At 43.4% G+C, this 15,157-nt stretch overlaps 1 protein-coding gene across 2 annotated transcripts in view; it reads right to left on the bottom strand.

The window, feature by feature from the left end:
- Nucleotides 1-5,790: 5,790 nt before the first annotated feature.
- Pdcd4 (Programmed cell death 4) overlaps nucleotides 5,791-15,157 on the bottom strand; it is a 33,934-nt gene continuing 24,567 nt past the window's right edge. For both annotated transcript variants that reach the window (XM_075876221.1, XM_037426797.2), the window contains exons 9-10: nucleotides 14,288-14,427; nucleotides 5,791-6,078 (exon numbers count right to left, since the gene is read on the bottom strand). In XM_075876221.1, the coding sequence (XP_075732336.1) occupies nucleotides 6,018-6,078; nucleotides 14,288-14,427 (201 nt within the window). In that variant the 3' untranslated portion in view covers nucleotides 5,791-6,017. The remainder of the gene's footprint in view (nucleotides 6,079-14,287; nucleotides 14,428-15,157) is intronic.

The following is a 15,157-nucleotide window of genomic DNA, read 5'->3' as shown; positions in this document are numbered from 1 at the left end:
TACCCTAAAGCGCTACAGCAGATTAGTTACAATGTCAAAGAAAACACGCCCTCATTGACACAACAGACTTTGTTCTCTTTTTAGGCCCTTTTATTCTGTCATGAAATAAGAAAAAACAAATTAACAGGAAAATTATATCTGATACGACATCCTAAAATCTTATTGTTGCGCAAAGAGGACTGTTTAGGTACATTCATGTTCGAAGGCAAGTTTTACTATGAAATGCTTGATATAGGAGCTTTGACCGCAGTTTAATTCAATACGATGATAGTAAATCCCATCCTGGTTCAATTTTCATATTGTTACAGCTGTCATTTCTGAGTAATGGCTTAGGACGAACATTGAAGCACTGTTCTGTATTTTTTCATGTTTGTCACTTAAAGGCATATGCCAAGGGATATCTTACAGCACAAGCGTATTCAGGCGTTGAGTGAATGTATGCTAAATACACCGTTGATTGTAAACATGCCGGCACCTGTCTCAGGCTTCGCTGTATAAAGTACAACGATTTGGCGACCTAGTGCTTCAACCTATGCAATGTCCACAACTCTCGTAAGAGACTTCTACAAAAAAAGTGAGCCTGTTCAATAACATTATTGAGGAGCAGCAAGGACAGATGACAAAGAATTTTTAGCTCATAAAAATGCTTGTTGGTGCACGGAACAGAGCTCCAACAATGCAAAGATTGGCGGAGCTGGATATTTGTGAAGAAAGCACCCAAATCCCTCAACAATAGATGTTTCTTTATAAACATACATTGCAAAAGAATAAGTGGGTATTAGATGACGATGAAATTCAAAACTAGCATCGTTATCTTGGAACCACCGCAAAAAAGCGTTACGACTTGCAGCTGTTTGGCAAGGCAGCATTTTTTTGGGAGCAATAGAAAACCAGTTTTTTTGTTTTTGCTGCATTTGAAGTTAGTGCAACGTAAAGATGGAATGATACACTAACAAGGAAGACGAAGGATCCAACACCTTGCCCATTACAAGTAGTTCATTGGTTCATTGCCAAGAAGACATCCAAGGCCATGTACTCTGAGCTCGTCTGCGTTAGAAGGCAACCCCGAGAAATGAAGTTCCTATCAAGTGCTATTTGAAATCGCTGGCAAAGTAGTGGTACGAAGAGCTTCTTATTATATGTCAAGAAAAAAGGAGACATGGCTGAAGAAAGAGTTGCAGGTAATGTCGGACATAAATATCATTCGACCCTTTGTCTCACCCTTTGCTTCGCCTATCACTGTCACTCCATAAGAGGATAGAACATTTTGTTTTTTGTACAGATTATAGTACACTGAACCCACAAACAGAGCTTATACCCTTCCTCATGTCTAGGAGATACAATTACTGACGAAACGAGTGGACGTCACTGGTTTTCTCACATTGACTTATGCCAGGGCTTCTGGATAATTCCTTGGACTAAGGACATAAAGAAATACACTGCCTTTGTCATGCTATTTCATTTGTTTGAATATAACTGCCTGCCATTTGGATGAAAAAACTCTCTGGCCTGGTTCCAAAAGATGATATTTAATGAATGATATACTGAAGCCCTAGCTCGGATAATAATAAAAATAATAATATGTGGGGTTCAATGTCCCAAACCCATCATATGATTATGAGGGACACCGGAGTGGTGGGCTCCAAAAATTTCAACTGCGTGGGGTCCTTTAACGTACACCCAAATTTGAGCACACAGGCCCACAGCATTTTTGCCTCCATCGAAAATGCAGCCGCCACAGCCGGGATTCGATCCCGTGACCTGCGAGCCAGCAGCTGAGTGCCATGGTCACTAGACCACCGCGACGGGGTGCCCTATCTCAGAATCTTTTGTAATGCCTACATAGATGATATATTCATTTTTTAAGACAGAAAAAGAGCATCAAGTCACCTTACACAGGTCCTGAATGCTCTTAGCCTGACTGAGCTCAAAGTAAACTTCCAAGAAAAGTTCATTTTTTCTAGACAAAGTTGTGTTACTCAGGCGAGTCTTGGGACTACAAAAAGCACAAAGCAGGATTCAGTTTAATTTCGAAGTTCAAAATGGCCATACGATATCCACTCTCTGGGGGTATTTCTTGGCTGAGCTGGTCATTTCCGGTCTTTCATAAAAGACTATGCAGTAAATACGCGATATCTCACATGTTTGATGGAAAAGGACGTCCCTTTTATACGGAGCCCAAAGTATGAAAAAGCTTACGAGCTAGTCACACTGATATCATCAGATGAGATTCTTCGTACACCGGACTTCTCTATGCCTTCTGTGCTCAATACCGACACACCGCATTAATGCAGCAGGTTCAGTTCATCAGAAGCCGTCACGACTACCTGATCATCAGAGGCAACACATAGGCAGTGTCTACAGCTATACTTTAAAGCCTGCCGAAGTTAATTATACCGCCACTGAAAAAGTGTTGGCTGTTTTAAAAGCTGTACAGTATTCTCGTACCTACCTGAAAGGTGCAGAATTCACCCTATTTACTGATCACCAAGCTTTGACACATCTCCTAAACATGGCACAATCAAAGAGTTGAATCCCTAAATGGGTGAACTATCTACAACTATACTTCGAGATATCACATCACCCTGGTGCTAACAGATGCACATGCACTGTCCAGATTACTTGTTCACAAAACAAGTGAACAACCTGAAGAAATAAATTACGTCAAGTTATCGGAAGGAACTGAGGAAATGAAGTTTGTTGACTGAAAACATTGTGTACCACACATGATGGTTTTCAAGATACATCTGTATCAAGATGGTCCAGTCGGGAGGACATGACCGCTTCAGTCGAACCTACAACAGGCTCCTGAAAAGATTTACTTGGCCAAGTACGAAGAAGGATGTGAAACAAAATATTTACACATGCCATCTATGAGGTCTGTTAGAAAAGTATCCGACCTTTGGCAGAAGGAAAAAAAACTGGCATAATTGGAGCTTTGGAAACCTAATCCCCCTCAAAGTAATCCCCTTGGGACTCCACACACTTCTCCCAGCAGTGCTGCCATTGTTGGAAGCATTCTGAGAAAGCCTCTTTCGGAATGGAGTTTAGCTCGGCTGTCGTGGCAACTATGTCCTCCCTTGTCTGAGATCACTCTTCTTTCAATGCCCTCTTGAGTATGGGAAACAGTCAGAAGTCGCAAGGAACCATAGTAGGGAGCCTGCTGAACTACAGGAGTCTGACTTTTCACCAAAAAAGTCTGAACCAAGTGTGAGGAATGCGCAGGAGCATTGTCGTGATGGATGCACCAGTTTCCTGTTGATCACAACTCGGGTCTCTTGTGCCGCACAGCACCATGTAGGCGATGGAGGACATCCCAGTAGTACTCTTTGGCGATTGTTTGACCCTGTGGTGCGTACTCGTGGTGTACCACACCGCGGGAGTCAAAGAAAGCACTCCGCATCACTTTGACGTTGCTGCGCACTTGGCGGACCCTCTTTGGTCTTGGTGACGTGGAAGGCTTCTACTGCAACGACTGGTATTTGGTTTCCAGGTCGTACGCGTACACCAAGACTCGTCACCAGCGATAATGGTGTTCATTACGTTAGGGTCACTGCTTGTGAAATCCAGCATGTCCTGTGAGACTTGCTGTATTTCAAAGCAACACAGAGCAAAAGCAACACGGAGTTGATTTCGCTCCACCGTGAGCAGTTCCGGCATGAATTTTGCCACAACTCCTTTCATGGCCAAATAATGAAATGTGCAGAGAAAGTGCCGATGCCCACCTCTTCCACAATTTCCCGAATAGTCAGACAACGATCCAGCATGACCAAAGCGTTCACTTTGACATCAGTGGAGAGTGATCTCCACCGATGTGCAGCCGTCTTTATATTGGTTGTACCACTCCTTAATCTGTACAGCTCAGCATCGTCAGTTTCTGGCAAAATTCGATGCAGTAGCGCTGCCTCAATCACTCTTGTCATTTTCCTTTCAATGAAATGCCAATGAGAACACTGCACGCTACCTCAAACGCTGCGTCCCAGTGACTGATGCTACTGCCAGGTGGAAAAAAAAAATTCACAAATGAAGGTTCAAGGTCGGCTGATGCAAGTTTCAAATCCACCAGGTACTCGCATATAAAATAAAATAAGGTCAGATACTTTTCTAACAGACCTCGTATGCCAAGTGACCAAAGTGAAGTTGAAGCAGGCAACAGATATAATGATAACGCCGAAATACTCCAGTGTTCCTTTTGAAGTAATTCACTTATATTTTGCTGAACTGAAAAAGAAAGGCAAGGGTACCAAGAAAACACAAGCATTCCTGCTTGGCATAGACGAATGCACACAAATGGTAATGACCAAGGCTGGAAGAGAAGACACCAACAGCGTTATTGCTTTACTTCAATCAGTATGTTTCAGGTGTACGAAGACCATATTTTTGTGACAAAAGCCCTGCCTTTCAAAGTGAAAATCTGGCTAAGTGGAAAAAAATCACAGCATATCCAGGGTGTGAATGATAATGAGTGGGGCGAAGCGTCCGTCAGCCCATTCGTGCTTCCATGCGCCCGTTCGTCTGCTAGTCTGTCTGTCCCTCCATCCGTGTCCATCTAGTGAACACATCAAGTACTGCCATCTCCCATCTCGCATCCCCTGTGGCACATACCTGCTCTAGAGCGGGTATGTGCCACTGGTGGCTACCTACTACTACTACTACTACCACTAAATACATCGGAGGATGTACAGACCCACGCCTTGAGGAGCTTCGCCCCTAAAAAGACCGTGGCATGACTTTGAAATTTTGCTCGTCTTCCCACCCTGCAGCAAATGGCCTGGCTGAATGTGCCATTCGAGACATAAAGCAATACTTAAAAATGTGCCCCAGGTTTCAAGGTGGCTAGAAGTGCTGCCTTGAGGCTACCACCAGACGTCACAACCGCTCGTACACCAGCGGTGTAGGATGTAGTCGTCTGTTAGCTGCCTCTGGAGTGATCCCTACCTTCCCCGCTGACTGCAAGTTTGGCCCCCTTGAAAAGCTAGTCCTCAAGAAAGTCAAGAAAAGCGCGAGCCAAGCCGGCTGCTATAGACAGCGCATGAAGAGGAACTTCGACAAGAGACGCAACAGTAACATTCCGGATATACAAGTTGAAGACTTTGTTCTAATCCAGGAAGGAATTTGTAGTGCAATCAGTTATGAACTATTTCCGGTGGTTAAAACGGAATTTTGGAACAGCGTTCTCAAGACAGTTTGGTATCTATGATCATCGGGACAAACAGAGTGCGCTGCAATTGGTAATGTGTTCAAGTACTACACCAGGAGGTGTAAGCAAAAGAAGCCTGGGAGGGTGAAGCAGTCCAAAAAGGGAAACTGAAAAAGAACACAAATGGAACTGAAGGGAAGAAGTAGTATGAAAAACAGTAATAAATGACGGACGACACCCATCTGTCCCAAGTTATTCAACGTGCTGTTTATTTTATCTAGGACCGCTACATGCTATAAAAAATTTCAGTGAAATTAAGAGATCGGAGAAACATCCATCCAACTTCCCTAAGCACACCCACATGCATTTTTTTGGAAAGTAAGCTTCACAATAGGCAAAAAATTATTCCAGGTTCAGGATTCAAACGTGGCACAAACACCTTAATGGGGCAGTTCCTTACAATCTAAACTAACCATCAGGCTAGCAGATTGCAGTGCAAGGGTGCATTACTCGAGAATATGCAGCACGCTGATACGGTTTTGAGTAATTTAATAAGGCTGAGAAGGGTTTCTCCATGAACAAAAAGAAGTCATTCATCAAGTTGTAACACAATCACAGGTGACGAAGAACTGAACAGACAGGACACATGATGACTTGGTAGACGTTTAATGGAAAACGCCTGCAGGTACATAGAGGGTACAACATGGCACAGAAGCCGATCCAGTAACGAGTGTTGTCCAACACAGCAGTGTATGAAGAATGGTGCCATGAAATGGTTTCTAAACACCTCTAGCCGGAGGCAAAACAATACGCAAAAATAAAAAAAGGACATCTCCAGAGGGGGATTGTACACTGCAAATGGGACCATGAGTCCTCCTCAGTAGGCATCCTCTTTGAGGCGACCACCATCTCCCTCTGAAACAAATCGTTTGCGTCCCCTGGAAATAAAGTAGCAAGATTTTCGCATGCCATCACTACACGCCATTACTACATGCCTATCAATTTTCTGCCATCAGCTTATTAAAGAAGAAAAAAACTAATGTTTTGATATTTATCTGCACTGATGCTTCTATATAGGCACTAAAGCGAATATACTATCACAGCTGCAAAAATTACACAAAGAGGCTCCACGTTATGACCTGGGTGTGAACCACATCAGAGGGAGCCATGTAAATGCAATTAAAACATGTGCACTCAGCACTAAGTACGAATAAAAATCCAGCAAAAATCTTTCAGTACTAACACAACTATGTAAAGGTACGTTAACTTTTATTTATTCACAATACTGCCAGTCTCATGTCGAGGCTGTCATTGCAGGTGGTCTATGGTTACACACAAATCCATGTTTCATATTTAAAAGTGAACATTTGACAGACTTCTGTTTGGTTGGAAAGCAAATAACATTGCAAAAGGGACACCAACCAAAATATTCATTGAAAGTAATTTATTTTACTTCAAAATGAATAATTCCAACGTTTCGGATCCAACTCGGCTTCTTCTTTGGGGTTGACTGAGGGGCACCAGGGAGCAAGAGAGTTTGTAACACCTTCCCCTCAAGTCAGGGGGTGATGCTGTTTCAGCCCGCCGTAATACCCAGTCGGGAGTGCATCTGCAGACCGGTTCACATTTCCAGGTGTTGCCGGAATATACTACAACTCCACGACTTCACAAAAAGTCGCTTGTGGAAAGTCCTAAAAGACAGACCACCCAAAGAAAAAGCGCAAGGAGTGGTATACCCTATCCCTTGTGTGGATTGTGGCATATGTGCGTGGGGGAGATGAAAAACTTTCTAGAGAGGCTGCAACAGCACCAGCAACGACGTCTGCAAGTTCAATTGACAAAGGAGTGCACCGGCCGAGCACAGAGAGATAAATGATCACCACATCGCCTTCGACAACTCCCGCGTTATTGACTTTGGGAACAGTTTCCACAAGCGGCTTTTCGTGGAGTCCTGGTATATTCAGGCATCACCTGGAAACCTGAACTAGTCTGCAGGTGAGCTCCTGAGTGTGTGACCCCCTCCCCCTCACTCCTCTGACTTGAGGAGAAGGCATAGACCCTGGTCACCCATTTGAAGTAAAAATAAGTGATTACTTTTATTGAATACATTGGTTGGTGTCCCCTTACTAATGTTAGGTTTCATGTAATGGGCATAAAAACATGTAAAATACACAAAGTTTTTTTTACGGAAATGAAACAGACTGAAATACAAATACACAGAAAAATGGCAATATGCTACACTTAAATATGAATTATTATGTAACTGAAATATTAAGCTGACAAAATAAAACTAGAAAGAAACAGAAAGAAATAAGAATTAGGTTTGGTTCAGATAAATGGAGGGTACAACGAACATAACTACACAAATGCCTAATCATTTATAACATCTTTCAATAACTCAACAAAATCCAACTGTTCTACTCATGAACTAGCAGAAGAAAACTATCATTATTGCAAAAAAACTATTCAGAGTGTATGATTTTGGCGGCAAAAGCAAGAATCATAGAACAATTTTGAACATTTTGAACATAGAACAGATTTTGAAGCATCTAATTTTATCTATTCATGTATTATCTGGGGAAGAAGTTTGAAATGAGCTCGTTTTGCTTGAATAGATAAGGTTGAAAGCCCAAACTTTGTTAGCAGGAAAGTGCAGTTGTATAATGTAATTTAATAAGCATCCTTTAAGAGCAGTATATGTGAGGCCTATGAATATTAAAGTATTTTTGCCACCTAAAATGTGGGAACTGCACGTGTTCTCAACAATGGCCTATCTGTTTGTCTACAATGGCCCACATTGCGCAGTCTTGCCATGTCTCACCACCACAGTTTCATTGCTCAACAACCTAAAAACTAAATACAATATGTACTCGCATAATTTGTGCCCTCATTCAATTTTCGCACTCTGATATTTAGCCAGCTTTACTAAAAAAAAATATTTACTCGCATATTTTGCGGTCCCCGATCTGCGCGAGCCAGTCAGCCGGCGCGCGCACAAAGAAACTTTAGTTTATTGGAAGGGCGCACACCTCTGCGTGCACAGTCATACATTATACAGGCTGCGAGTGCGAGGTTCCCTCTTCCGGGGACTTCCCCTATACGACGGTGCCTAGAATACCGTACCCGATTCATCAAACCTGTTGAGGAGCTATCCAAAATGCTAGAGCTTTTCTTGCCCTCTAACTCCATCTCTTTCACCGTGAGAATGCATGTGCACGACTCTGCACAAACTATTTTTTACACCAGAGGCATGCGAAGTCCTGGCACACCACATGTTTCACTCGTTCTCTGCGTTCGCGCATGGTTGATTTCAGAAGTTTAGGTTTCTATCTGTTCGTCATGTTTTTACTGTTTCCTTGCGTTGGGCTACAATAATGATATATACGGTGAAATTCAAGCTTGCTGTTATAATGTGTGTCAAAGAAAACGGGCACCGTGCTGTCGCCAAGCACTTCAGCATCAAGTTCTTTCTTCAACGTGCGACTTTCGGTGCGGGCGCTTGCCAATATAAGTTTCCTGCCATTAAAGAAGACCTTTTTTAATAATGCGTGTAAAGCTAAGGTCCTCCGGTAACACTGCGTTGTGGGACCTGCTTTCTCGTAGCATTGTCGAGAATAGCTTAAGGAAAATGCCAAATGAGGCATTCAAACGCACTCAATGAAATTGAGGACAACGTGCTTTGGGAGGGCGACAGCAGCCGCGATGATTATTTCTACCAATTAGACCTATTCCAATTAGATGCTGCATGCTCGTTGAAATACGTGCTTATTCTGTTGAACAAGTACCACCGGCGGCAAAAGCTTGAGAGATTTGCTGCACGTGGCGGAGTGACGAGATACTACAGAGTCACTGGGTGAAAAACTGCGTTGCTGAGTCCCCTACAGTCACGTGCCTTGGCGATGAGGATATCGACCGCAGCCTCCGCGATTAGATCCAGCAGCAGTGCATTGTCCAAACAGGCAGTTGAGGCCACAGCTGATAGCCTGAGCACCAGTCGCATCATGGTAGATGATCCAGCAATGCAGTTTTGCATCACTCCGCCATGCGCTGCAGATCCCACAATTTCTCGCCAGCGACGGTACACTTCGTTTGTGCTCAAATTAATTTTCTTTTTTTAAATGTATATACTGTGCATGTTAGGACTATATACTATTGCACATTATTCAGATGCAATCATAAAATGTACTGCAGAAGCGTACGCATTTGGGCTGGTTGGTTCATGTTCACAGAAGTTAAAAAACAGCGCTAAAAAGACGGGACAAGAAAAGAAAGGACAACAGGACAGGGCGCTGGGGACAGCGCCCTGTCCTGTTGTCCTTTCTTTTCTTGTCCCGTCTTTTTAGCGCTGTTTTTTAACTTCTGTGAACATAAAATGTACGCGTAATTTGCACACCCCCATTTTCAGAGCCTCAAAATCTTAAAAAAAAGTGTGAAAATTATGGTAGTAAATACAGTAAGTATTTGTTGAAAATGCACGTGCTCTGAGGAAGATAGTGAAGGAATACGACGATGAGGACGGAGTGACACTCGTGCCGTTTCGCTTGTGTGGTATTTGTAGCCTGTGTGGCTTGTGTTTTCGAGATTTAAGTGAATATTTACCGTTTTCAACATCTCGGGTGCTTCAAAGACGCCACAAGCTAACATTGCCCATCCAGTTGCCAAAGGAAGAGTAAACGTGCGTTTAATCAGTGCACGGAAGTGGTATCTCTAAGCCTAAGGTGGAAAGCACCAACGAAAGATGTGCTTCACTATCTGGCGACACTATCTCAACACTATGGCGACAGTGTTGACACTATGGCGACACTATCTCAACTTGTGACCTATTTCAAGCTCTTCAAGAAAAGGATCACTTACTAGCAACCCTGCTGGAACGACTTGTCTGAGGCCGACGCGGTGCAACCTCAACCAGCGCCAGCGTTCCAGGTGATTCGCGACTGAAGCCACAACATCAGTGCCTTCCGACGGCTCCGAGAACGCTCAATTGGCGCGCGAGTGGATCGAAAATATTCGTCGCATGTCTAACCTTCACCGGTGGCCAGCCGCGTACACCCTAGAAACTGCCAAAGCCCGACTGGTAGAAGCTGCCAAGGACGGGTACCATTCGAGGAGCTCACAGATCACGTCATAGGAGGACTTCGAGACGCGCTTCTGTTGGACCTTCGTTAGCCTGACTCGCATTGCGGAGAGATTGTGCAAGATGCAAAAACGCGTGTAGCAACGCAATGAGACTACAACAGCCTATTTCCATGCCAAGGTGCGTCTGTGCCATGAAGTCGACCTCGACTTTACCGATACGCAAGAACAAGTCCTCACAGGGTTGAGGACTTGTTCGCAGGACCTCACAGGGTTGAGGTCCTGCGAACTCTGCACCATGCTTTTGGGAAGGGTGCATGACGACAACAACCTTCTTTACGACATCGTGGAGTTCGAGCGTGAACGGCGGGAGATTTTCGGATCTCGCAACCGAAGCTTTGCGTCATCACCGGATTCGAAGCAAAGCCTGCCCATGTCAAGTAAAGGGACCATCGACTCGATCCAAAGAGCAGATCAACACCTGGGATCGCCGCCCGTCAACCATCACAGTGAGCGAAAATGCTATAACTGTAATGTTATAGCATTTTAGGCCACATCGCAGGCGAAAGCGCCCGCTCAAATGTCAGCGTTGCCAAGCAACTGATTACACTCAATGCAACTGCCAAGCTTTGCTGCATTACGATACAAAAGCTTTCAGAGAACTTCCTTGCACCGGGGCCGGTCATGCGTTGCTCAAGGAAGTGACATTCAATGACGACTTCACTCTAGTGGGACTCTGGCACAGGGAGTTCCGGTTGCTTGTTTCTTGCGTCAGCGGCGGCACGATGCGGCATCGAGATGGTTCAGCAACTGACTGAATTATATGGGTTTGGCAGCCAGCATGTCCCCATGACAAAAAGCCTGGGTCATTGTAAGGCTAACTTGAGCATAGACCGCGTTACCGCAAAAAATGTGCCTGTTCTGATAGTCCCCGACGTTCACCGAACAGCCCAACGTCATGTATGCCAAGGTGGGGAGCACATTCTACGATTGTCCTTTTGCTCAGCTGGTGCTGTCGGAGCAACAGCTTGAACTACACTTAACAGCGAGAGAACATGAGCTTAAAAAGGATTCTGTAAACTACATCACTACATCCAGCGATCGCTCTGTGACCATTTTTTGAAGACACTGTGGACTTGATGTGCTTCGCGAGAGAAAATTGGAAAAATCAGCGCCTGTTGACTGTCCTGAGCAGCTTCGTTGCGGTATCGGATTGAAAGCAGATGAGTGTAAGAAGAACGCCTCAAGCAAGAGTACCAGCAAGATTTCATTCGAGATGGTTCATGGCTACAAGTCAAGTTTTTGTGAATTGCAACTTCAGCAGCTTAGCGATACAGAAATCCCTTCGCAACCAACTCAGTAATTGAGCGCACATGTGCGTTAACGTTTACTAGAGGATCCCAAGTGCCCGAAAGATGCATGCAATCACCATCTACCCTCTAAAAGTCCTCCGAAGTTGGTGAAATGATATTTCTGAGCAAGAGTCCTGTAAACGCCAGTTTTATGACTACAACTCAGTTGAAACGTGATGGAGCACTCGTTGACACACACCCTTTGCCTGCGGACACTCACTGCGTCACCGACTTACGTCCTGAAGGGAAAGGCCAATATTCAGGAGCTGCCTACACCTCCCTACTAAAGAAATGGTGTCCTTCGTATAAAGCATCACATCATGACAACGACGCATCCAAAGAATCATTGATTTGATTGATATGTGGGGTTTAACGTCCCAAACCCACCATATGATTATGAGAGTTGTAGTGGAAGGCTCCGGAAATTTAGACCACCTGGGGTTCTTTAACGTGTGCCCAAATCTGAGTACACGGGCCTACACCATTTCCGCCTCCATCGGAAATGCAGCCGGGATTCGATCCCGTGACCTGCGGGTCAGCAGCCGAGTACCTTAGCCACTAGACCACCGCGGCGGGGGTACAAAGAATCAACAAGATCCAGATTGTCCACTGCAACATTTTCAGTGCAAACACGCTGATCCTGCCAGGCTTCAAGACTCCTTGTCATGATTTTATTTTTCTGCCTGTGTGTTTAAAGAACTCCATTGTGCTAAGTTATGATGACCGAAGATTGTGTGTTCTTATTCTTTCATTACTTTGTGGCTTTCCGCATCCTCAAGCCAGTCAAGATGGCCGGGATATACGGCTTTGATTCAATGTTTGAGGTTACTAACTGGACACTTTTTCAGTGTTATGATTAATTTAGGACATCAATGTAGTTTTGTGTGATTTTGTGTTTGTTCTTTCATCTTTTTTCCATAATGTGCCATTTAGTAAGTAGTTGAATAGCATGGCGGAACATTCTTATGTAGAATCAGTGAAGAACGTTTTTGGGACAGCCTTAACGAGGACATTAAGTTGCTTCAGGATAACCGAATGTTGGAAATGCACATGCCCTGAGGAAAATAGTGAAGGAAGACGACGATGAGGACGAAGTGACGCTCGTGCCATTTCGCCTGTGTGGTGTTTGTAGCCTGTGTGGCTTGTGTTTTCATGAGAGTTTAGTAAAAAATTTCCCTTTTAACATCTCGGGTGCTTCAAAGACGCCGCAAGCTAACATATTCGTGACCACAAATAAACAATTTTTGAAATACTGAAACAAGAACAGGCATATTTGTGTTTCAATTTATTGTGTTTTAACTTTTGGCGACATAAATATGAAAATTAAAGACCTGCAGCACAACAGATTTCTTGCAAGAAACACCTCAACCACTTAACAGCCATTCAAAGCTGCCGTGTAGCAGCACAAACACTCCATCAATTTGATTAGAGTTGAGTTTTAACAGTCATCGACTAGATGGTATTTCATACTTCCCCATGAAACACAGCCTTGATATGAAGAATTATTTTGGTTTTGTAACTTCATACCCACACAACCTCATTATAACACAGCTTCTTTATCCAACACTTTTAATACAGTAATAGCCTGTCAATGCGAAAAATTAGCTAAGTTAAAATTTTCCACAGTATTGAACCATTAATGATAGGTGCAATGTACTTTTAGCTTTTATCTCGAAGTACTTCCGGGCGAACTTTTGGATGCCTTGAAATTTTGACTTAGAGTGGAAGGAAAGTTTCACCGCCAGAACATTTACAAGGTTTGAGTGAGGCTGCCCTGCTCAGCACAAAGTGTATGCTGTTCCCTACCATGAAGTTAGAACCTAGCAGCATAACTTCGTCAAGTAACCTTGTGCAACATCATGTGATGCAACAGATGAGCAGAGAGGCAGGCCCTGCAAAACAGCATGGCTAATGCAGTTCGTTTCGTTCGTCGTGGTCTGTCACCAGAGGAATGGTTTCAGTATGTTTTATCTATGCAATGCACATCGCTCGGTTAATTTGTTGGCCATACGGGTGTCAAAGCCTTTGCAAGGTGAATGCGGCAGTGTCGAGAGAACTATTGAAGGGGTGCTGACAAAAGCCAAAACAAGAAACATGCTTCATCTGATAAGAAATAAAGTTGAACGCAGTGGCAATCAGCACATCATATGAAAAGCTCAAGGACCCCTCATCGCGAAGCTGACCACCCTTTAGTTGAAAAAGGCAGTGCTGACAGAACATTGCTGGCTGATAGCTCTGCTATGTCTCCACTTTTTTTCTTCAAAACCTTTATGAAGAGCCAAACATGCTATTAAAAACCTGGTCAGTAGCAGTGAAGTTGGTACATAAGACTTGGCTCCTAACTGTAATATCTGCAACTTTACTAGTCTAGTTTTTTTCCCCAATTTTTCCTGCTTTGACTTAATGTATCACTGTAAAAGATTCACAACAGCTGCAAAGGAAGATCAAGGCAACATATAAAAAATTCTGCTGGTGCCAGTGGTTATGTGACTGGCTTCAACACAACTTTTAAAATCTCATGCCACGTGACAAAGAGCCCAATAAGCACAAGTGCAAACCGAGCAGCGACTACTACATACAAAACTTATTCTATTTATTCATAAGAGCTGTGCTATATTTATCCCTTTATTATATAGACTAAGCATAACTGAGATGAGAGCATTAGATTCAGCACTTGATAGCAATGGGTTACACTAGAGAACTTGTTACTGAAAGCTGTTACCTTGTAGGCATTGCCTTGGCAATATCTGGAGACAAAAAGCCCATGGCCGAGCACTTCCCTATAAACTTCTCTAAGACTGTATAAGCAGGAGGCACATCAATACAAATGTCTGGCATATCCTGGAAAACCCTGTCAAAACCCTGAAAGAACAATACTTAAATATAGCTTTAGAGTGTCAAATAACACACAAAAATCTGCCAAGGCTGTCAACAAAAGGTAGCAGTCTCGAAGAGAGCACCTGAAATCTGAAGTCAAATTAACTACAGACAGATATTCTCCCAACACTTTCAGCCCATGTTACACCAACACCAAGCAGAAACTTTATAATGTAGACTAGTGTGAATGTTCCAATGCTTCATATATTCGAACAGATAGTACAATATTCGCTTTGCTTCTATTAGAATTCATATTATTAGAAATTTCAACAAAAAATAATGTATATTATTCCACATGTAACCCCTGTAAAGGTCGTTTCGCTGTCGTAGAGGGCTGTCTAGCCGTGAAAGAATTTATTAAAATGTATGTCAAGGGTACAGGGTAAGCAAAAATATTGGGGAAAAAAAACACTGCTTTTTATTTTTGCATTATTTAAAATATGCAGCCTTTTCAGAACCAGAACTAATGCCTTATTTGTCCCAGTGCTATTTTCATCTTCTAATAATGACATATCTTAAAACTTGTGTGGTGGCCTGCCATGCTGCCGTTCTTGCGTAGCAAGAGATTCCTTGTATTTCGGGCATCAGAGCCATATGGAGGTTACAATTTACAAGCTGAAGTGCATTTGGCACATTCAAAAATGAAAAAATGGGCCCAGAACTACTAAACGAAAGAAGAAAGAAAGCAGAGGCATCAAGCTTTCTGTCGGCAATT

Source organism: Rhipicephalus microplus, chromosome X (assembly GCF_043290135.1).
Source record: "Rhipicephalus microplus isolate Deutch F79 chromosome X, USDA_Rmic, whole genome shotgun sequence".
Taxonomy (NCBI): Eukaryota; Metazoa; Arthropoda; class Arachnida; order Ixodida; family Ixodidae; genus Rhipicephalus; species Rhipicephalus microplus.
This window is presented reverse-complemented; position numbering and strand designations above follow the sequence as displayed.